Here is a 22,727-nt window from a genome sequence, read left to right as displayed (position 1 = left end):
GGCGCGGCCTCACCATCACCTCCCTTGACCAGCACAGGCTTCTGCCTCTGCAGCTGGAAAGCTCTGGAGGGAGGGTGTGTGGGGAGGGGCCGGGGAGAGGAAGCCCCGGAATGGAATGCAGCCCAAGGGCCACTCCCCTCCACTTCCCGCCCGAGGAAGCCACCCCCCTCACATTCCACCTCCCTGTCCCCTCGGAGGAGTCCTTCCAGGGGGATGGGCTCAGAGCCCCCCCGTGCCTTCCTGGCCTGCCCCCAGCCTCCCATCTTGGCAGGGCAGGGCAGGGCAGGGCAGGGCAGGGCAGGCGGCGTGCAGGGGAGAGTCGCTGCTGCAGGCTAGCTGCCCTGTCCCCACCTTCCTACAGGAAGGAAATTTGTAACGTGTACTCAGCCAGGTGTGCCACCACCCAGCCCCTCAGGGAGGAAATCCTGTACCATTGAACAGGACCAGAATTTTCTTTCCATTGGTTGCTACTTGCTCTCTCTGTGAATTGTACCCTCTTTCTATAAGGTTGTACATTTCTTTTTTTAAGTTTCTTTTTAATTTTAATCTTTTTACTTTATTTATTACTGGATAGAGACAGAAATTTAGAGGGGAGGGAAGATATATAGAGAGACTAGGGTGTCTGTGCCCCTTGTAATGTGTGTGCTTAACCAGCTGTGCCACCGCCTGGCCCAGGGACTGTAAGTTTCTTGGTGCAGAGTGGGGACCAGCCTGGGACTCTGGGGACCTCCTCCCCTGGTCTAGAGCACAGGACTTGTTCTCAGGGCCTGTTGTTTCTTGGAAAAATGCACTTTGAGCTCTCTGGCATCTGTGTGTAGACGGCTCCTTACAGAGGACACAGGCTCACATGCTTTGAGCTCTCTGGCATCTGTGTGTAGATGGCTCCTTACAGAGGACACAGGCTCACATGCTTTGAACTCTCTGGCATCTGTGTGTAGACGGCTCCTTACAGAGGACACAGGCTCACATGCTTTGAGCTCTCTGGCATCTGTGTGTAGATGGCTCCTTACAGAGGACACAGGCTCACATGCTTTGAACTCTCTGGCATCTGTGTGTAGACGGCTCCTTACAGAGGACACAGGCTCACATGCTTTGAGCTCTCTGGCATCTGTGTGTAGATGGCTCCTTACAGAGGACACAGGCTCACATGCTTTGAACTCTCTGGCATCTGTGTGTAGACGGCTCCTTACAGAGGACACAGGCTCACATGTACCTTCTGTCTCACCGACATGCTCGAACACTGGAGTCCTGAGGCCGCCACACCTGACCCGGGCAGCCAGTTCTTGGCTGGGATAGCAGTTAATGCCCTGTGTGCTCCAGCAGATAAATACAGAAGTAAATGAATAAATAAAAAATAAATAAGAAAATGTAACTCAGAAAAGAGAGGAAGGGTAGGAAGAGAAACTGGAGGTGCTGGGGCCGGGTGGTGGTGCACCTGGCTGAGTGCTCACATCACAGTGCGCAAGGACCCAGGTTTGAGCCCCCTGCCCCCACCTGCAGGGGGGGGGAGAAGCTTTGTGGGTGGTGAAGCAGGGCTGCAGGGGTCGCTCTGTCTCTCTTCCTCTCTAGCGTCTCAGCCCTCTTGATTTCTGTCTGTCTATTCAGTAAATAAATAAAGATGATAAAAATCAAAAACATTTATTTTTTTTTTAAGAAAAGAAACTGGAGATGCTTTCTGTATTTTTTTTTTCAGCTATGAGGAAGTTTGTAGCCTAGCCATGCCTCTGTTCTTGGGCCAAAAGTGAGTCTGTACTTTTGATGGAACTTAAAAATAACTGGATTAAAGGACCAGGTCACCCACTACCTAGGGGAAAGGGTTTCTAATTGAAGTGTCATGGCTTCCGTGGAAGTAATCTGGGTTATTCGGAGCTGGTGTGCAGCAGGCACCTGGCGTTGCAGTCATCTGGGTCACGCTGCAGACAGGCCGGGAGTCCGGGGGGGCTAAGAGGGAGGCGGGGACGGGAGGCAGCAGATAGCAGCTTCTGTTTCTTGTTTGTCTTTACAGGGAAAGACGCCCCCTGGGGCCAGCCAGACCCACTAAGAATCTAGCAGGTGTTTTCTGGTGATGGTACACCAGCCAGGTAGCAGCCCCAGGGCCAGGGAGAAGCACAGGGTCATGTCACCCCAGCCCTGAGTGGCCCGTCGCGCCTTCTGCCCAGATCACACAGGCCTCTGGACTCTCATCTGCTTGTTCCTCCCGGAAACTGGAGCTTGCTGTTTGGTTCTGGCGCTACAAATCCACCACTCCTGGAGCCCATTCTTTTTTCCCCGTTTTATTGGATAGGACAGAGAGAAATGGAGAGAGGGAAGCCGGGCAGCAGCTCAGCAGGTTAACCGCCGAAGCACAAGGACCGGCGTCAGGATCCCGGTTCGAGCCCCCGGCTCCCCACCTGCAGGGGAGTCGCTTTCCAGGCGGTGAAGCAGGTCTGCAGGTGTCTGTCTTTCTCTCCCCCTCTCTGTCTTCCCCTCCTCTCTCCATTTCTCTCCGTCCTATCCGACAAGGACGACATCAATAACAACAACAATAATAACTACAACAACAATAAAAAACAACAAGGGCAACAAAAGGGAAAATAAATAAATTAAAGAAAATTTAAAAAGAAAGAAATTGAGAGAGGAGGAGCGAGCGAGAGAAAGAGACACCTGCTGACCTGCTTGGCCCCTGCAGGTGGAGAGCAGGGCCTGAAACCTGGGCCGTATGCGGGTCCTTAACTGGCTGTGCCACCGCTGGGCCCTCACCTGTGCTTTTGATTCTCCTTTGAGGGGCCACAGACTCTTTTTCTGATGTCTCCTGCAGTCGTGCTGTTGGCAACACTGTGCTCTGGTGCCAGGGTGGGACCCAGGGCCTGGCACACACAAGTCTGGCATTCTCCTCTCTAAGCCCCCTCCACTACTCCGCATTCAGTGCTCAAAGCAGACTTGAGAGACGCTGGGGAGCCCTGCTTACAAAGGAGTTAACGTTCTCAGAAGAGTTGCAGGATTGGCTTCATAAACTCGGGGAGAACTTCTGCAGGAGAATGAGCATCTGTGTTAGAAATGAACCAAAGGGGGGGGGAACCCAAGGCCTGGGGGTGGGATGGTGTGGCAGGTAGCATGATGGTTATGCAAAGGGACTCTCATGCTTGAGGCTCCAAAATCCCAGGTTCAATCCCAAGCACCACCATCAGCTAGAATTGGACCAGCGCTCTGGTAAGAACAAACAAAATTAACCAGTGGCAACTTCAGACACAACCTGACTACTCAGCCTCAGTGAAAGTCAGAAGCAAATTCCGGCATCCATACAGTCACTTACTACGTGAATAATTACAGAAGAAAGTATAAAGCATTGCTTGTGAACCCAGAGGAGGAGGCTTAGTGCTCCAAGAGTCTAGAGGTTTCCGCCTCACCTCATCTCGAGAGAAGACAGACGCGGTGGGGGCTGGGGGCCCTCTAGAGAGGCCAGATCCCATCACTCTGTGGTTTGCACTCCATATGTTCTTCAGCAAAGGCCGGTCTGTTTTGTTCTCAGACTGGAAGTTCCATTCCTAAGAGTACACGCCAAAGCCCTCACTCTAGTTGTGCGTCCTTTTCTGTTCACAGAAGTGCAGACTCTCTAATCCACAGATTTGAACACCACCAATTCCCCCAATTCCTCACATCTTTATTCTCACTGAGAAGCCACTCAGTACACAGACGAACCCGTTTGTCACCTCCTTGTGCCAGTTAGCAAAGCCTAGGGGCTGTGGGCACGGAGCAGGGTCAAGCCCCTGGAGGAAGGAAGCCCATGTGGAGTGTACATCGCAGCCGGCTTAGCCTGAGGACAGTGGGGCTGCTTTCCTTGTCTCTGCCCAGAATTCAATGGACGTGGCAGTGGGGAGTCTGGGAGGTGATGCTTGACAAGCTGCGGGCTCCAGAGCACATCCCTGGACACTGTGTGCTCCATGGCCAAGCACTGGTTTCCCTTTCTCCCTGGTCTCAGAAAGAAACACATCTTTGAAAAAATTTATTAATTTACAGTTGGACAAATTTTATTTATTTACAAGTGGATAGAGGCAGAAAGAAATTGAGAGTGAAGGGGAAGATATATAGAGAGAGGGGCAAAAAAAAAAAAGGAATAAAGGAGGTCAGGCAGTGGCACACTATAGTATGAAGTGCAGTGACCTGCTCAGGGATCCCAGTTCAAGCCCCGGCTCCCCACCTGCAGGGAGAAAGCTCCCCAAGCAGTGAAGCAGGTCTGCAGCTAGAGCTCTCTCTCTCTCTCTCTCTCTCTCTCTTTCTCTACCTTCCCTCCTCTCTCAATTTCTCTCTGTCCTATCCAGTAAAATGGGAAATATGGCTGCCAGGAGCTGTGGATTTGTAATGCCAGCACCAAGCCTCACAGCCGGTAGGCCAGTAGCCTTCTCTGTCTTCCCATTAGGTGACTTGGAGTGTTAACTGGAGCATTCCAAGTAAGTCCTTCTTCTCTGACCTCTGAAAGTTCATCCTGGTGGTTCTTTCATGGTTTTCCATGTTGCTGTTTTCATTTGTTATTTTTTTCCCCTCATTTGTTTTCACATTGGTTTATAGTTTATTTCAGCTCTGCTGGTGCAGGGGGTGATAATAGGGCCTGGGATTTTGGAGCCTCAGGCATGAAAGTCTTTTTGCTTAGCCACTGTACCATCCTTCCCTCCAGTATTAGTTGGTTTAAGTAAAAGATAATTAATTGACACCAAGCCCAAATCACAGTCAAGTCTGGCCCTGGCCTGCCAGATTAACCCCATGTACCTGGCTCAGTAACTGGTGGCTCTCGTCACAGGGGACTGTGCTGCACACAGGGCTCAAGGACTTGCCTTTCTTTCTTTTTTTTTTTTTTTTTGTTGGATAGAAACAGCTAGAAATCCAGAGGGGAGAGGGAGACAGAGAGGGAGAGAGACATAGAGACACCTGCAGCCCTGCTCCACCGCTCGCAAAGCTTTCCCCCTGCAGGTGGGTGGACTTGCCTTTCTTAATCTTACTTTTTATTATCTTTCTTTCTTGGATAGAGACAGCCAGAAATTGACCGGGGAGGAGGAGATAGAGAGGGAGAGAGACAGAGAGACACCTGCAGCCCTGCTTCACCAAACCTGAAGCTTTCCCCCTGCAGGTGGGGACCGGGGATTTGAACCCAGGTCCTTGTGCACTGTAATGAGTGCTATTAACCAGGTGCACCACCACCTGGCCCCAGAACCTGCCCCCCTTTGATGTAATTATTGCTTCACTTTACAAAGACTCAGGGCCTCTGATGCAAGATTGTGAATCAAGACTGCAAAAGCTACGTGCCTACCCTAATTAGGATTTAGGAAAAAGAAAACAGACAGAAGGCATTTCAGGAAGAGTATCTTGAATTTATGGAAAGAAGTGGGAGGAGGGCGCATGCGATGAACAGGAAGGAGGACTCTCCCGCTCACACTCACCAGTGTCCGGGTTTTCAGAAAATGTGTTTGCAAGGAATTGTGTCCAGTTATCCTGGTACCCCAAACCTGGACTTTTAACCAGTCATCAGCACTTGAAAGATCAGTTTGACAGGTCACAGAAGACATCACTAATTGCCGGGCAGAGCTTCACTGACGGGAGACAGACGACCAGGGACTCATGGTTGAGCTGTACGCAGTATCTCTTTATTCATGCAGGACGGAGTGCAATCTATACCAAGCTAGACTAAACTAACAACTAACTAAAACGAACAATGTTGTCTTTATATATACTTCCCAAGTAGGGTGTGAACAGGATGTGACGCAGAGAGGGTGGAGCGAAAAGTGACTGGTGGAAGATCAGGGTGTGACAAGGAGAGGGGGTGGAGCAGGTGAGAATTCTACCACTAAACCACCAATGCCCTGGAGGGAGTGTGGTGCTTGTTAACAGAGGTTATGTAAATAGAATGAAGTGGTTATGTAAATAGAATAGTGTTAAGCAGGGGGGGATTTAAACCAAATGAAACAGAAGGGGTTTTTAAAAGCATACCAACAACTAATGAGACCCGTCGTCATGTATGACTCAGAGCTAAAGGCCATACTCCTGACACTGAGAAACGTAACTGTCAGTGGCTGTTCTCGGGCAGGGAAGACTAAACTGGAGCGGATGTTGCTAGTTCAGGGAGTAAGCCTTGAAAAGGCTTGGTATGATTTTAAGTTCTTTAAAAAAGGCTGGTCGGGCACCTGCTCGTCCAAATTCAGATCCTTGAGCTGCGACACTCACTAGAATGGGACACTGCTGACAGAGGAGGCAGGCAGCGGTCTCCCATACAGTACTAACCAGGCCTGACCCTGCTTAGCTTCCGAGATGAGACGAGATGGGGCGAGTTGTGTTCAGGGCGGCATGGCCCTAGATCAAACAGCGTTCTCAATGCGTGCTGTGGAGACAGATGCCCTCACGCTTATCTCTGACTCACAGCAAGGACACACGCAAAATATCCCCTCCTCTAAGCAGGCTAAACTCCAGGAGAGACTTCTGGCTTCCTAGAAATATGGGTAACCTGATTTTCCTTCAGAGAAGGGTGTCCCCGGGGGCTTAGTAGTGCGGCAGTTTCAGTGTGGTCCTGCTGGGCGAGACTAAGCTTCTGGCCTGTGTGAGGACTGCAGCGAGAGCCAAGTCCGCTGCAGGCTGAGCCATCTGCCTGCCAGCTTCCTTTCTAGCACTGCACTCTTTCCCAAGGCCAGTTGTTCTGAATTGCTGGCGTTTCAATGCACCATGATTGTAAACCATATTTCAGGTCCTATAAGCTTCCTACTGTTCTCCCCCCCCCCCCCCCCCACTGAAGAAAGCCCTACCGTTCTCATAGAGAAGGTACACAGCAAAATCCATACTGTGTTGCAGCTGATCTGCCTCTGACCTTGCGGCCTGTGCATCTCTTCTTGTTATAAAGACTTCCGTGGAGTGGGCTGGTTGTGAGCCAGGCTTGCTTGCAGGTGAATGCAGCCAAGTTCCAGGCACTCACTTTCCCTATGACTCCTAATGACAATTTCTTTGCCCAAGAAAGCTCAGTTACTGCTATGGGAAAGGCTTTTCTCTTTGATTCATTATATAGACAGAAGAACCACAGGTTTAAGAGGTCTAGAGGGAGTCAGGCAGTAGCACAGTAGGCTAAGCGCACAGGGAGCAAAGTGCACAGGGTGGCGTAAGGATCCCGGTTCGAGCCCCCGGCTCCCCACCTGCAGGAGGTTGCTTCACAGGTGGTGAAGCAGGTCTACAGGTGTCTGTCTTTCTCTCCCCCTCTCTTGTCTTCCCCTCCTCTCTCCATTTCTCTCTGTCCTATCCAACAACATCAACTATGACAATAATAACAACTACAGCAAGCACAACAACAAGGGCAACAAAATGGGAAAAATGGCCTTCAGGATCAGTGGATTCAGAGTGCAGGCGCCGAGCCCCAGCAATAACCCTGGAGGCGATAAATAAATAAATAAATAAATAAATAGGTCTAGAATGGAATTTAAATTAAAATAAAGATAGAAGCAATTACAAGTACTAGTGGTATGAAGTACCAGACCTTGACAAAGACCAGATGGACACACTACTTGACATGATGTATTTTCTCTATGCAAAAATGGTCATGCCTTTTCTGACAACCTAGTGTGTGTGTGTTCCTTCTTTAGTGAAAAATGAGTATTCCTGGCTTAGAAAACCTACTAATGATAGATAGATAGATAGATATAAATATGATTGCTTTTATTTTTAGCTGTGTACTTTGTTTTTGGTAACCTTGGTTTATGAGACTTTTTGAGGGGCCGGGTGGCAGCCAGCGGGTTAAGTGCACATGGCAAAAAGCACAAGGACCTGCGTAAGGATCCCAGTTCAAGCCTCAGCTCCCCACCTACAGGGAGGTTGCTTCACAAGTGGTGAAGCAAAGCTGTAGGTGTCTAAAAAAACTTTAAAAAATATTTTATTAGTGATTTAATGCTGATTTACAAAATTACAAGATAAAGGGGTACAATTCCACACTGTTCCCAGAACCGGAGTTCTGAGTCAATCCCCAGTCCTCCCATTGGAAGCTACAGCAGTTCTCTCAAGCTTGCAGATTTAGGTTGACTATTATCATTATTTTTAAATATTTATTTATTTTCCTTTTTGTTGTCCTTGTTGTTTTACTGTTGTAGTTATTATTATTGCTGTTATTAATGTCGTTATTGGATAGGATAGAGAGAAATAGAGAGAGGAGGGGAAAACAGAGAGGGGGAGAGAAAGACAGACACCTGCAGACCTGCTTCACCGCCTGTGAAGCGACTCCCCTGCAGGTGGGGAGCCGGGGGCTCGAACCGGGATCCTTATGCCGGTCCTTGTGCTTCGCGCCATGTGTGCTTAACCCACTGCACTACCGCCTGACTCCTGGGTTGACTATTATTTTTATAACTATTTGTTTATATTTGTATAGATTTGCCCGTTTTTTTCCTATGGTCCCACCTTCTCTTCCTTTCCAAGTCTCACTTACACCTGTTACTACTTCTGAATGTCCTCCCTTTCTCCTCTTCTCTCTCTGGGTCCTGATGGAGTTGGAGTTCAGAGCCCTCTAGTCATCTTCCCCTAACATTTCCCCCACTGGGAGTATAGACCAAAATCTTTTTTTATTATTGATTTTACATTCTGCAGAAGGTCCTGTGTGTCCCAAACCTTTGTCTGTAGAGCGCTGACATTCTGCAGAAGATTGTGTGTGTTTATATATTTGTTCATGCAGAAGGATCTTCTCTCTTACTTCTGAGGACACACAAAGAACCCTGTGACACCCACACAGTGATCTGCTATGAAATATCTTAGGATGACTTTGGAACATGATGGGCGTTGCACTGTATCAGCTGTTGATCTTGAATATTTTAGCAAAGTCTCAAGATACTCTGACTTTAACTTTAGTTTTAAATGTAAAGTGGAACTAAATTCCATTAACTGTTCACTGAATACCCAGTAAACAAGTGGAATCTGTCCAGTCAAAGATCCATCAGGAAGATAAGTGCATAAATGATTCTCTAGAAGAGAAATCTCTCCTCAGAAGGACTTGTCCTTGGATCCGTGTTCCTTTCAGTCAGTAAAGCTGGCTTCTCCGTGTCTGCATTAGGAAGGGGTGTCCTGTCTAACCCTGAGTTTGTTTTCTCTTTGTTCCAGAAACCGCCCCTGCTTTCTGACCATGGCATCTCACTGAAGAACCAGAGCGACAGTTGTGCCAACCCTGTGGAGCCCACTACCAACTCTCTCCCCCCAGGCCCCCAAATCATGGAAATGGAGGTCTCCACTCCAGAGTGTCCAAGTATTCCTGGAATCACATCAGCCTCACATTCCGTGGACAGCTCCCCTCCTTGCTGCCCAGCCCCCCACAACGGCCTCCTTGCCGACCACCACGAGTCTCTGGAGAATGACGTGGCCAGAGAGATCCGCTATCTAGACGAGGTGCTGGAGGCCAACTGCTGTGACTCTGCCGTGGACGGAACTTACAACGGCTCGTCATCCCCCGAGCCTGGAGCGGCCTCCTCGGCTGGCAGCCCAAGCCCCCCGGCCCACGCGCCCCTCCCGTCAGAACCCACCGGAGGACCGGCGGGCGGGCAGAGCCCTCCTCGCCTTGAGCTCAGTCCAAGCAACCGTGAGGCGATGGCGGAGGGAGGGCAGACAAATGGGCGCTCCCCAGACCCGCCCAGGGGCACGTCAGGAGCCGGCCCGCGGGCGCCCGTGAGCCCCGGCTCCTCCGGCAGGTGCCCGTCCCGGGACGGGGAGCTCACGCTCACCACGCTGAAAAAGGAGGCCAAGTTCGAGCTGCGCGCTTTCCAGGAGGACAAGAAGCCGTCCAAGCTCTTCGAGGATGACGAGAGCGGGAAAGAGCCCTGCTGTGTGCGGAAGGTGAGGCCGTCGGAGGAGATGCAGGAGCTGGAGAAGGAGAGGAGGGAGCTCATCCGCAGTCAGGCTGTGAAGAAGAATCCCGGCATCGCGGCCAAGTGGTGGAACCCGCCCCAGGAGAAGAGCATCGAGGAGCAGCTGGGCGAGGAGCCCCTGGAGTCACACAGGAAGTACCAGGCGCGCAGAGAGAAGAGGGCGCAGCAGCAGCAGCAGCAGCAGCAGCAGCAGCAGCAGCAGCAGCAGCAGCAGCAGCAGCAGGTGCAGGCGCGGCAGCCCCCCGCGCCCGCTCCGGACCACCAAGGGGGCGCCGAACACGCAAAGGATGTCCTCACGGAGCAGATCGACTTCTCGGCTGCCCGCAAACAGTTCCAGCAGATGGAGAGTGCCCGGCCGGCGGGGCCCAGGGGGCAGAGCGCCCCCCGGCTGTTCTCCGTCAAGCCCTTCTACAGGCCGCTGGGCTCCGTGGGCTCCGACAAGCCGCCGCCGCCGGCCACGAGACCGGCTCCCGCCGGGCCGCCTCCAGAAGACGGTGGGGTGGCAGTAGCCCAGGGGCACAAAAGCAGCTGTGCCTCAGAAAGCCAGTCCGCAGGAGCAGGCCAGGGCCCCGAGGCTCCCCAGGGGAGGGAAGGCCCCCACAGTGAGCCCCCCAAACGCGGGCCCCTGTCCAAACTGTGGGCGGAGGACGGAGAGTTCACCAGCGCCCGGGCTGTCCTCACCGTGGTCAAGGACGAAGACCCCGGGGTTCTGGATCAGTTCTCAAAGTCGGTCAGCGTCGCCTTGACCCAAGAGGAGCTTGACTCTGGCCTGGAGGAGTTGTCTGTACGGTCGCAGGATACCGCCGTCCTGGAGACTCTGTCCAACGATTTCAGCATGGACAACATCAGTGACAGCGGAGCCTCCAATGAAACGGCCAGCGCCCTGCAGGAAAGCTCCCTGGCGGATTTCTCTCTGCCCCAGACCCCCCAGACGGACAACCCCTCCGAGGGCCGAGGAGGGGGCGGGGTCTCCAAGTCCTACAGCGACCACGGCTTCTATTCCCCTTCCGCCCCGGGCGACTCGTCCTCAGTCGACGACCCCCTAGAATATCAGGCCGGTCTCCTGGTGCAGAATGCCATCCAGCAGGCCCTCGCCGAACAAGCGGACAGAGCCGTGAGCCACCCCAGCAGGGGCAGCGCAGAGCAGCCGGGGCCTGGAGCAGCAGCTGCCCAGGAAGACTCAGCTGGGGCTCCCGGAACAGAGAAAGCGCAGGGCACATTTGAGCCACCTCAGGTGTCCTCCCCTGTTCCAGAGAAAAGGGACGTGTTACCAAAGATGATCCCCGCAGAAGACAGGGCACTCAGGGAAAGGGGCCCCGCCCAGCCACTGTCACCCATGCAGCCCAGTGGACCGATAGACATGGAGGAGGCCAGACGGGAAGGGAGTTACTTCAGCAAGTACTCAGAAGCTGCTGAGCTGAGAAGCACAGCCTCACTCCTGGCCACCCAGGAGTCTGACGTGATGGTCGGACCCTTCAAGCTGAGGTCCCGGAAGCAGCGGACTCTATCCATGATCGAAGAAGAAATCCGCGCGGCCCAGGAGAGGGAAGAGGAGCTGAAGAGACAGAGACGGGTCGTGCAGAGTACCCAGAGCTCCAGGGCCAAGAACGCCCTGTCGCTGCCCTCCCGGACTTCATGCTACAAGACAGCCCCAGGTCAGTGCCGCGGGGTGGCCCAGAGCCAGACGGGGTGCCCCTCACTGATTCCAGGTCATGGGTCGGTTCCCGTGCGGAGTCTCCTCTGTGTGACCGACCGGGGTTAGGTTCTGGGGACGGTGAGGTGGTGATTTCAGGGTGCCTGCTCCCCTCTGCAAGAGCCCTGACCCCGAGTGGTGTTTGCGGGTTCTCGGGGTTCTGTAGTTCCTCTCTCATTGTGCCGTTGTTGTCTTGGCTCCTTGGAGAGAATCTCTCTCCCTCCCTCCTCTGAAAGAGTTGGAGGCGGCGTGTGTGGCACTGGCCCATCCAGAGTGGGGCCGTGTGTGGGCTGTGTTGGAGTCAGTAACTTTACGCTCGGCGTCTGCAGCTGGGTGGATTCCCTACTCTGGGGGCTGGACTTTCCTCACCCAGCTGGAAGGTGAGTTGACGCTACAAACTGATGCGAAGAGGGTCAGGGGGCAGAGCACCTGGTTAAGTGTACAGAGCACAAGGACCCACACAAGGACCTGGGTTCAAGCCCCTGGCTTCCCACTTGCAGGGGGGACGCTTCACAAGCAGAGAAGCAGCTCTGCAGGTGTCTGTCTTTCCCTCTCCCTCTCCATCTCCTCTCAATTTTCTCTGTCCTGTCCAATAAAAAAAAATGGGAAAAATGGCCGCCAGGAGCAGTGGATTTGTAGTGCTGGCACTGAGCCCCATTGATAACCCTGGAAACAAACAAACAAACAAACAAAAGATCTATGAAATATTTTTTTTCTCCACCGATTTTCTATATGATTGGGACCATCTCCTTTCTCACCAGTGTAGAGTGCTTCTTTGGCATCGGGGTGGTCCCTTCCTGTCCTGCAACCCACGTGAGGAGGTTGAGACGCTGTTTGTCAAGTGAGCTTGAACCCCTGCCCGTTGCCCAGGTCCCCACTTTCTTGAGTACTTTGTCTTCGCGTTGATACTAATTACAATGGTAATTATTACTCCTGTCCTTATAGAGGACCAGCAAGTTTTGATTTCAGTCTGGTCCTCATGGCGATTGGAGAGCCGCACGCCAGGGCTCTAAGTGTACTCCAGGCTACTGGAGGAGCTGTCACTGCGTCATGCCGAGAGACAGACACGGACAGTGAGCATTCAAACGTTCTTGTAGTGACTTGATAAACTGAATATTGTTATGAAGCTCAAGTCTGAGATGTCTGTATTTTATGAGAATATCGCTTTACTGTGCATCAGGGAGAGATAGCTGAAACCTTACTGTATGCCTAGCATTTCCCATGGTCCGCGTAGGGTCTGTCTACCTTCCTGTACGCCTAGCAGAAAGACCATGAGCTCACAGCTGCCTTTAGTGGCCAGACTCTGGACGGCCACTCCACCAGCACCTTCCCTACCAACCGGGCTGCGGTGCAGGAGTTCCCTGCCGAGCCTTGCCCAGCCCGTTCTGGCTAGAGCACAACACCCTGGGCCGTGAGGCTCCTTCCCAGCACCCCCAGCCCCACAGATGCCATTCTGCTGAGCTGCATCTAGTGACTGCCGGACTGGATGGCCTAGGAAGGAAGGAAGGAAGGAAGGAAGGAAGGAAGGAAGGGAGGGAGGGAGGGAGGAAGGGAGGAGGAAGAGTACAGTGACTTTCTAGACAGGAATTTTGATTCCTTCAGGTCACAGGACGATGGCCAGCTGAGTGTTTGAACTTCAGAGGAGGCTCCATTCGTTTACTTTTCAATCTATATGTAGCAACAATGGTTGGCTTCCCTCCGCCCCAAGACCCTTCATCCGCTTACAGCTTTAAGTAGATCTTAAATGCACCTGTTATGGGTCGGCTCGGCACGGAGGTACATGGAGGCACACCTGGCATCCTGTGTCGCTTGCTCAGAAAGGACGTCTCTGTGCCCTCTGAGCTGAGCTCGATCTGGGCGCCTGATTCCTGCCTCCCTGACTCTACAGCGCCTGCTCAGAGCCCGCACCTGTTGGAGAGGCTTCTCCGTGAGCCTCGGCTCTGCACTCACGGAGGGCAGGGCCCATTGTTCTGCTGACTGTAGTTGACTGTACCTACCCAGCCCTTCCTTCCTGTCATTTTATACTAGAAACTTCTCTCTAACACAGAAGTGGGTCATTTCCTCCACTGCATCTTAAGCACAATCATCTGGATCCCCCATTTCTCCGTACTATACCCTTCCTACTTTGCTTTTTATATGTGAATGGTTTTCCATAATAGTGTAGACTTCTCCTTTGAGAAACATTTTATGGGGCCAGGTGGCGGCGCACCTGGTTAAGCACACACAGGACAGTGCACAAGAACACAGGTTCAAGCCCCTGGTCCCCACCTGCAGGGGGGAAGCTTCACAAGTGGTGAAGCGGGGCTGCAGGTCTTTCTCTGTCTCTCACCCTCATTATCTCCCCCTCCTCTCTCAATTTCTCTCTGGCCCTATCCAATATATAAAAAATAAATAAATAAAAGTTAAAAAAAGAAAAATTTTTAGTTATTATTATTATTATTATTATATTCCAGGAGCTTGGTGCTGGCACTATGAATCCACAGATCCTGGAGGCCATTCTTTCCATTTTATTGGACAGGACAAAGAGAAATTGAGAGAGGATGGGGGAGATAGAGAAGGAGAGAGAGGGAGAGTGAGAGGGAGAGAAAGACCTGCAGACTTGCTTCACCACCTGTGAACGGGTGGATGTTCAGGGCCTCGCGGTAAACACCTAAAGTTTGCCAGCTTGTATGTATCTGATATCATAAGAGTTCCTGGTCCCTTTTATTTCTCATTACTCAAATGTAAATTCCTATCTTATGTAAAGCTGCCATTCGAGGAAAATTATGTTTTTCTGTGCCCAGCGATCACTTCTGGATTCAAAGTTCAACTCCCGCAGCCAGGTGGCCAGGTGGCCAGGTGTACCTGGTGGAGCCCACACAAGACCACCATGCTCGAGGGCTCGAGTGGGGAAGCAGGGCTTCAGGTGTCTGTGTTTCTCTCTGCTCTCTACCGCCCCTTCCCCCTCTCAGTTTCTCTCTGGCCTGGGAAGTGGCGCAGTAGGTGAGGCATTGGACAGACAAGCAGGAGGTATCAAGTTCAGTCCCCAGAAATACACATACCAGAACATTGCTCTGGCTCTCTCTCCTCCTAGCTCTCAAATGAATGGATGGATGGATGGATGGATGGATGGATGGATGGATGGATAAATAAATAAATAAGAGGGGGAATGGATGCCCACTGGGAACAGTAGATTCATAGTGCTAGTACCAAGCTTCAGCGGTAACCCTAGTGACAATTTAAAAAATATAAATAAATACTGGAGAAAGAAAGAAAGTAAGAGACAAAGAAAGGCGAGGAGGAAGGAAGAAAGGAAGGAGAGAGATATGAAGAGGTACACCAAACGTGGTGAATTTGTTGGATAGGCTTGGAGCCCTGGTGACAACCCTGGCGGCAAAAAAAAAAAAAAAAAGCTGAGATTCTGGTTCTGCTGCTGCCTAGCTGTGTGGTGACCTGGTTTCCCTCTGTCTGCACCAGTTTGCAGGTCAGCACAGCGGGGTGAGACAGTGCCACCCGTTTGCGGGTCAGCACAGCGGGGTGAGACAGTGCCACCCGTTTGCGGGTCAGTACAGCGGGGTGAGACGGTGCCACCAGTTTGCGGGTCAGTATAGCGGGGTGAGATGGTACCACCAGTTTGCGGGTCAGCACAGCGGGGTGAGACGGTGCCACCAGTTTGCGGGTCAGCACAGCAGGGTGAGACGGTGCCACCAGTTTGCGGGTCAGTACAGCGGGGTGAAATGGTGCCACCCGTTTGCGGGTCAGCACAGCGGGGTGAGACGGTGCCACCAGTTTGCGGGTCAGTACAGCAGGGTGAAATGGTGCCAGCCTTGTCACTAAGTTTGGACGGTGTCTTCTACGCAAGGGGCTCCCAGTAGGTTTGTTGCTGTCTTTCCGGGTTTTTAAAGACCTAGACGAAACCTGACGTGAAGTCAACGGCAGAGCCTGCATGGCATTTGCTTTGTGTTCCCTGTTGCAATCTTTTCACAGTTACTTCTTTTTGTTTTTCCTAAAATATTTTATTCACTGGGTCCCGACGATGGTGCACCTGGTTGAGCACACACATTACAGTGAGCAAGGACCCGGGTTCAAGCCCCTGCTCCCCACCTGCAGGGGAAAGCTTCACAAGTGATGAAGCAGGGCTGTGGGTGTCTCTCTCTCTCTCTCTCTCTCTCTCTCTCTCTCTCTCTCCTCCCCTCTCAATTTCTGCTTCAATCCAATAATGATTAAATAAATAGAGTATCTTACATTTTTTTCATTTATTTATTGAATAAAGACAGAGAAATCAGAAGAGGAGGGGGGACAGAGATGAAGAGGAAGTGATGCTGGCTACACTGCTCTTCTGCTCAGGAAGCTTTCCTGCTGCCGGCAGGGACCAGGGGCTGGAACCTAGGGAGCCCTGAGCTCTACAAGGGAGCCACTGCCTGGCCCACCCATAGTTGCTTGTTGAGAATTATTAACCAAATCTGAGCTCAGGAGCTGTTTTTCAGTAGTCAATCTATAATTCCAAATTCAGTGATAAGTATTACCATTAAACTTCCCCACCTTTATTTTTACTTTTGAAGGTAAATTTTCATGTAGCCAAGCCCACCATATTGGTAGAAATATATGTAGGAAGAAGATATTTTTTTCGATTTTTAATTAGTGATTTAGTAATGATTAGCAAGATTGGAAGATAATAGGAGTACAATTCCACTCAGTTCCTACCACCAGAGCTCTGTATCCCACCCTCTTCCCTGACAGCTTCCCTATTCTTCATCCCTCTGGGAGCATGGGCCCAGGATCATTATGGGGAGCAGAAGGTGGAAGGTCTGGCTTCTGTCATTGCTTCCCCAATGGACATGGGTGTTGGCAGGTGGATCCACACCCCGAGCCTGTTTCTGTCTTTCCCTAGTAGGGAGGTTCCAGGACAGATGGTGAAGTCATCTGCCCAGGGAAGTCGGGATGGCATCATGGTGGCATCTGCAGCTTAGCAAGAATATCCCTTTTTTGGCTATAGAAATAAAATCATTTTAATTATTAAAATGTAATAGAGTATGAAATGATTTTATAGCTAGAGTGTTTTATCTTCTCCAATACACACAACATTATTTTTTAATTTGGTTTAAGATGACTTTATATTCAAGTTCTTAACAATTTATACTAAATCAAACAGTTTAATAAAATTTATATTTCTATAACTGGAAATATTAGGATCTATATAATTTTTTTTTCTTTGTCCTTTCTCGCATTTCTTTTTTTTTTAAATTTTTTATTTAAGAAAGGATTAACAAACAAAACCATAAGGTAGGAGGGGTACAACTCCACACAATCCCCACCACCCAATCTCCGTATCCCACCCCCTCCCCTGATAGCTTTCCCATTCTCTAGCCCTCTGGGAGCATGGACCCAGGGTCATTGAGGGTTGCAGAAGGTAGAAGGTCTGGCTTCTGTAATTGCTTCCCCGCTGAACATGGGCGTTGACTGGTCGGTCCATACTCCCAGTCTGCCTCTCTCTTTCCCTAGTAGGGTGTGTCTCTGGGGAAGCGGAGCTCCAGGACACATTGGTGGGGTCTTCAATCCAGGGAAGCCTGGCCAGCATCCTGGTGGCATCTGGAACCTGGTGATTGAAAAGAGAGTTAACATACGAAGCCAAACAAATTGTTGAGCAATCATGGATCCCAAGCTTGGAATAGTGGAGAGGAAGTGTTAGGGGGATACTCACTGCAAACTCTAGTGTACTTCTGCTTTCAGGTATATATTTTGCAGTAGTTTATGGATACGTGTGAACATAAGCTCTCTCTCACAGAAACTGGTGTATATCTAAGTTATGGGACTTTGTTAGAAGGTGAACCACCTGAGATGAAATTAGAGAATACTATGAAAGGAAAGGTCTCACCCGAGTAATGAAGCTGAAGGGTTGTCATTCCACACGTGAAGTCTCTGGACACAGTCTGAGCTGAAGCATGTTGAGGTGGCAATCGTTGCATTGGTTAGGTTGTGATCGGTGGATGCAATATTATTTGGTATGGATTGGGAGAGGCATACGGGAAAGTGGACCCTATCCAAGGGTTCCAGGACTGGGGGAAGTAGGGGCTCTATAGTGGAGATGTGAGGTTCCTGCTGTCTTAGGGTTCAAAAAGACAATCGATAGTTAATGTTATCATCACATTATTTGGTAACTGGGTTAACTTTGAAAAGTCCTTTTGTTATGGTTTGCTGTACAGTACCCAGTATCTTGTATATAGCTGTGCTATTGGTTGCTTCTAATCTACTTGGTCTAGGCTTTTGAGAGAGTCCGCATATCAAATACACAGCCTATATATTAAAAAGATTCAGTTTGTGTTTTGAGAAACTTTGAGACATACAACTGATTTTCCCCCTCTCATATTAATTAACTACTGATTTATATGTCTACATTTTGCTAGGAGTGTACATAAACACCATTCCCACCACCAAAAGACTGTGACCCATTACTCCCGCCCACTCCCACCCCCCACTGTCCCAGGAAGCTGCATGTCTACCCCTCACCACAGGGCTTTTACTTTGGTGCCCTACTTACAATTTGGTCAGGTCCTGCTTTTAGTTTCCCTTTCAGATCTTCTTAGTCAACTTCTGTTGATGAGTAGGATTATCCCATACTCATCTTTATCTTTCTGACTTAGTTCACTTAACATAATTCCTTCTAGCTCTGTCCAAGATGGGTCAGAGAAGGTGAGTTCATTGTTCTTGATAGCTGCATAGAGAATCTATGTAATTTTTTAAGTTTGTGAGAAATACTTTTTAAATTTGAATTTATTCATTTATAAAATGGAAACACTGACAAGATCATAGAATAAGAGGGGTATAACTCCACACAGTTCCCACCACCAGAACTCCGTATCCCCTCCCCTCCCCTGGTAGCTTTCCTATTCTTTATCCCTCTGGGAGCATGGACCCAGGGTCATTGTGGGATGCAGAAGGTAGAAGGTCTGGCTTCTGTAATTGCTTCCCCACTGAACATGGGTGTTGGCAGGTGGATCCATACCCCCAGCCTGTCTCTCTCTTTCCCTAGTGAGGCAGGGCTCTGGGGAAGCGGAGCTCCAGGTGGGGTTGTCTGTCCAGGGAAGTCCAGTTGGCATCATGGTAGCATCTGGAACCTGGTGGCTGAAAAAGAGTTAACATATAAAGCCATACAAATAGTTGATTAATCATGAACCTAAAGGCTGGAATATTGAAAATCAAGATTTGAGGCCTTTGTTTTGGAAATAGCTAGTAGGTCTATTTTAGTTATATGCTATAGGGCCCATGACTTTATTAGTTTTGTCCTGAGCCTGACCTCTGATATGCAGGTGAACCCAAGTTATTGTCTGGGGAGATGATGTCATGGCTGGAAAAAGGGCTAGAAAGCTGGACCAGGGAAGAGGGTAGCTCCCAAGTATGGGAAAAATGCATAAATACTGTTACCTGTAAACACCCATGGATGTCACCTGGGGCCCATAGTCAGCACAGGAGCCTGTGTGACCTCTGCATCGCTGCAGGTGTGAACTTGTATTCTGTGGCCATCAGTAGGAAGATTCCAAGATGCCCCAATTTCATGATCCGCCTTCTTCAGGTGTAGCATAGAATATGTTGTGTGACTTCCCTTTGGAGGGTGGAACATTCTCTACCATTGTTGATCCACATTGAAGGCAAGGTCCTATGGGGGCCCCCAAAAAGCTTCCATTATGTTGTTCCTGATGGAGATGACCAGTGACAATGGAGAGAGGGGTCTATTCAAGGTCTAGGCCCACCATGTCTGTGTGGGAATCTCAGGACTCCCCGACTAGGGCCCCAGCTGATGGGGTGGCCTGATAGTGACTAAAGAGTCATCGTTAAAGTATGCCAGTCTCTTGCCCTTATTCAGCTTTTGCAGTCCTTGCTTTGATAAGGTTAGCTTTGGAGTGAGTGAGGGGAGTGTAATAGGAAGCAGGTGAGGAGGGTGTCTAGGTCTAAGTAGAAACTGTTTCATTAGGAACTTTATTGTGTCTTTTTAGGTCTTTCTACTTGCTTGCTGCATATACTGACTCACTACAGACTACTGTGTACCTTTGATTTCAGGTCTATATTTTGCCCTAACTTACGGATACATATGAACATATGCTCTATCTCAGGGACCTGGTCTATATCTAGGTTTTGAGGCTTTGTTAGGAAGTGAAATACCCAAAATGGAATTAGAGAATCCTATGAAAGGAGAAGTCTCACCCGAGTAATGAAGCTGAAGGGTTGACATTCCATGCCTGACATCTCTGGACACAGTCTGAAGTGAAGCATGCTGAGGTGCATTGAATAGGTTGGGATCAGCAGATGAAGTATCAGTTGGTATGAACTGAGAGAAGCAGGCAGGAAAGTGAGCCTCACCCTAGAGGTTCCAGGACTGGGGGGCATTTCCGCTTTATAGAGGAAGTGGGAGGTTCCTGCTGTCTTAGGGTTTAAGAAGGCAGAAGATAGTTATAGCTATAATCAGATTATTTGGCAGTTGGGCTGACTTTGAAAATCCCATTGTTAGGATTTGCTGTATCATACTTGACCTCACCATAATTTGTCCTTTGATATCATTCATATATATCTTATAAAGTAAGGCCACCAGTTGCTTCTGGTCTCCTGGTCTAAGCTTTTAGGAGAGAGCAAGATCATCTTAATGGGGGGAAATCGTTTACCATGCTGTCCTGGTTCCTAGGACATGCAACTCACCCAACACCCTGACTCACCTTTAAGTAGGTGATCTCTAGGTAGGAGTATCTCTCTCTCTTTCTTGTCTTTCTATTTTTATTTACTGGATATAGACAGAAAGAGGTTGAGAGGGAAGGGAGTGATCAAGAGGTGTGTCGGGGGGAGAGAGAGAGAGACCTGTAGCCCTGCTTCACCATCTGTGAAGCTGTCACCCTGCAGGTAGAGACCAGAGAGGGCTTGAACCTGGGTCCTTGCACATTGTAACATGTTCACTCAACCAGGTGTGCCACCACCTGGCCGGCCAGTGGGAGTCTTTTTCACTTCTGAGCTAGGTTTACAATCTGAAGATTCATCCTGTGGCATCCTCACCCCCCTGGGGCCTTCAGAGGGTGAGATGAAAGGACAGGACAGACGGGACCAGCTTTTGGCGTGTGGGTCACAGCTGCAGCAGCCCAGGCACTCAGCCTGACTTGTGAGGCAGCCCCTCATGGAGAGGAAATTACATGGAGAGTGAGTCTGAGCTCATTTCTCTCATGGGACTTGTGAGCTGCCTTAGACATTTGCAGCCTCACCCAGTGCTGCCTGAAGACAGGCGGTCATTGAAGGAGGCCTGGGCCAAGGCATGCCATCTGGTGGGCGTTGTTGTTCAGTTCCGTTTGGCTTTAAATAACTGTGGGTCTTGGTCTTTCTCTCTCTCTCTCTCTCCCCCTCTCTTCCTCCCACTTTTTTTTTTTGAGAAATGGAGAACAAGAGTTCTTTGAGCTAAGAGCAAAGACACAGTGTGTATGGGATAGAATAAATAATCTCCCAAATTGTAAAGCTTGACGAAAATGATATTCTAAACATCTGGACTCTACATTCACGGTTTATTTAGCAGTTTAGCTCTACTCCTGTGTCAGGAGGGTTTGGGCCGTGCCAAGGGGGCAACAGCTGCGTTCTGAGACCGTGCGGCTGTCTCTGTTTCCCTGGGGTGATGGGACTCTTCTCCCTCCACCCCTCCACCCCCACGCACAAGGGAAATCCGGAAGACAGCTTTCTGTCTCTGCACCCAGAGAGGGTTACTCCACTGCAAACCGGAAGGCCCCGAGAGAGCTTCCTGTGAAGACCCTAGTCTGTGGCCGGGCACCGTGTGGGAATCCTCACGCATCTGGACAAGCTGCAGGAGTGGGAGCGGAGTGAGGGCAGTGCTGTCATGCCTCACTTTCTCTCCCCTTCTGTCTAAACTAAATAAGTATTTAAAGATCAAAGAGTCGGCCCAGGGGTGGCGGAATCAGTCAGGTTCTGCTGCCACTAACCAAAGAGAGGAATGAGTAAAAAGAAAAAAGAAAAAGAAAGAAAGAAACAGGAAATAGAAATGATGACTCCTAGCTTTCTTCCTCCACTCAGGCCGTGAGACTAGGTTTACCACTCTGGCGCGGACTCCTGGGCGAGGGGGGTCTGCTCTGCTCTCTCAGATGCGCCCAGAGCTTCCCTGAGGCCCAGGGCACCCGGGGGCCCACGTGCTCGGGCAGGAGGCGGCCTGGTGAGACGGGAAGGCCTGTGGCTCACCAGGCCTCCAGGAAGCAGGTTCACTTCTTTGGTCAGCAAGACTAAGAATCATTTTTTAAGTGGACATTTTTGAAAATGTTTATTTATTTACTATTGGATAGAGACAGAGAGCAATTGAGAGAAGAGAAAGAGATTGAGAGGGAGAGAGACAGAGAGACACCTGCAGCCCTGCTTCACCACTCGTGAAGTTTTTCCCCTGCAGGTGGGGACCAGGACCTTGAACCTGGGTCCTTGTGCACTGTGATGTGTGAGGTCAACCAGATGAGCCACCACCTGGCCCCCAGTAATAATACTTAAAATAAATCATTTTCTGAGTCATTTCATATTTCAGAGTTCAGTCATGCTTATTGTAGAAAAATGGGGGGAAAAAGATAAAGACAGAAGTGACTTATGACCCCAGCCCTCAGCTGCCTCTCTGTGCTCCGTTCTTGAGTGCCTGGAGAACGGGGCTGGGTCTGCAGTGGTGTCGGCTCCCTGCCACACTGTGAGTATCTGCTCACCACAGTCTTCACCCTGCGCGTGGGAGGGACGAGATGCGACCTGCGGGAGTCAGTGGTGCTGCGCCAGCTTCACAGGCCGCAAGCGGTGTGAGCTTCTCCTGCAGTCGCCCGCATCGGCGGTGTGAGCTTCTCCTGCAGTCGCCCGCATCAGCGGTGTGAGCTTCTCCTGCAGTCGCCCGCATTGGCGGTGTGAGCTTCTCCTGCAGTCGCCCGCATCAGCGGTGTGAGCTTCTCCTGCAGTCGCCCGCGTTGGCGGCTTCCACACTCGCGATCATGAATTATATCTGGTGGCTCTTGGGCAATAGCTCCCAGTCTGCTTAGTAACTGAACATTTACTGAAGTAGCGTTTGGGAATGTGGTAGCTAGTATAAGTGGAAGTCAGACGGTAGCACAGCGGGTCAAGTACACATGCCGCAAAGCACAAGGACCGGACTGGTGTAAGGATCTGGGTTCGAGCCCCAAGCTCCCCACCTGCAGGGGAGTAGCTTCACAGGC

The 22,727-nt window shown here is 50.4% G+C and overlaps 1 protein-coding gene across 4 annotated transcripts in view; it reads left to right on the top strand.

Moving 5' to 3' along the window:
* The window catches only part of PALM2AKAP2 (PALM2 and AKAP2 fusion), a 199,832-nt gene that overhangs the window by 160,661 nt on the left and 16,444 nt on the right, over positions 1-22,727 (top strand). For all 4 annotated transcript variants that reach the window (XM_016194294.2, XM_060199032.1, XM_060199031.1 and 1 more), the window contains one exon: positions 9,088-11,500. In XM_016194294.2, coding sequence (XP_016049780.2) covers positions 9,088-11,500 — 2,413 coding nt within the window. The remainder of the gene's footprint in view (positions 1-9,087; positions 11,501-22,727) is intronic.

Source organism: Erinaceus europaeus, chromosome 10 (genome assembly GCF_950295315.1).
Source record: "Erinaceus europaeus chromosome 10, mEriEur2.1, whole genome shotgun sequence".
NCBI classification, from domain to species: Eukaryota; Metazoa; Chordata; class Mammalia; order Eulipotyphla; family Erinaceidae; genus Erinaceus; species Erinaceus europaeus.
This window is presented reverse-complemented; position numbering and strand designations above follow the sequence as displayed.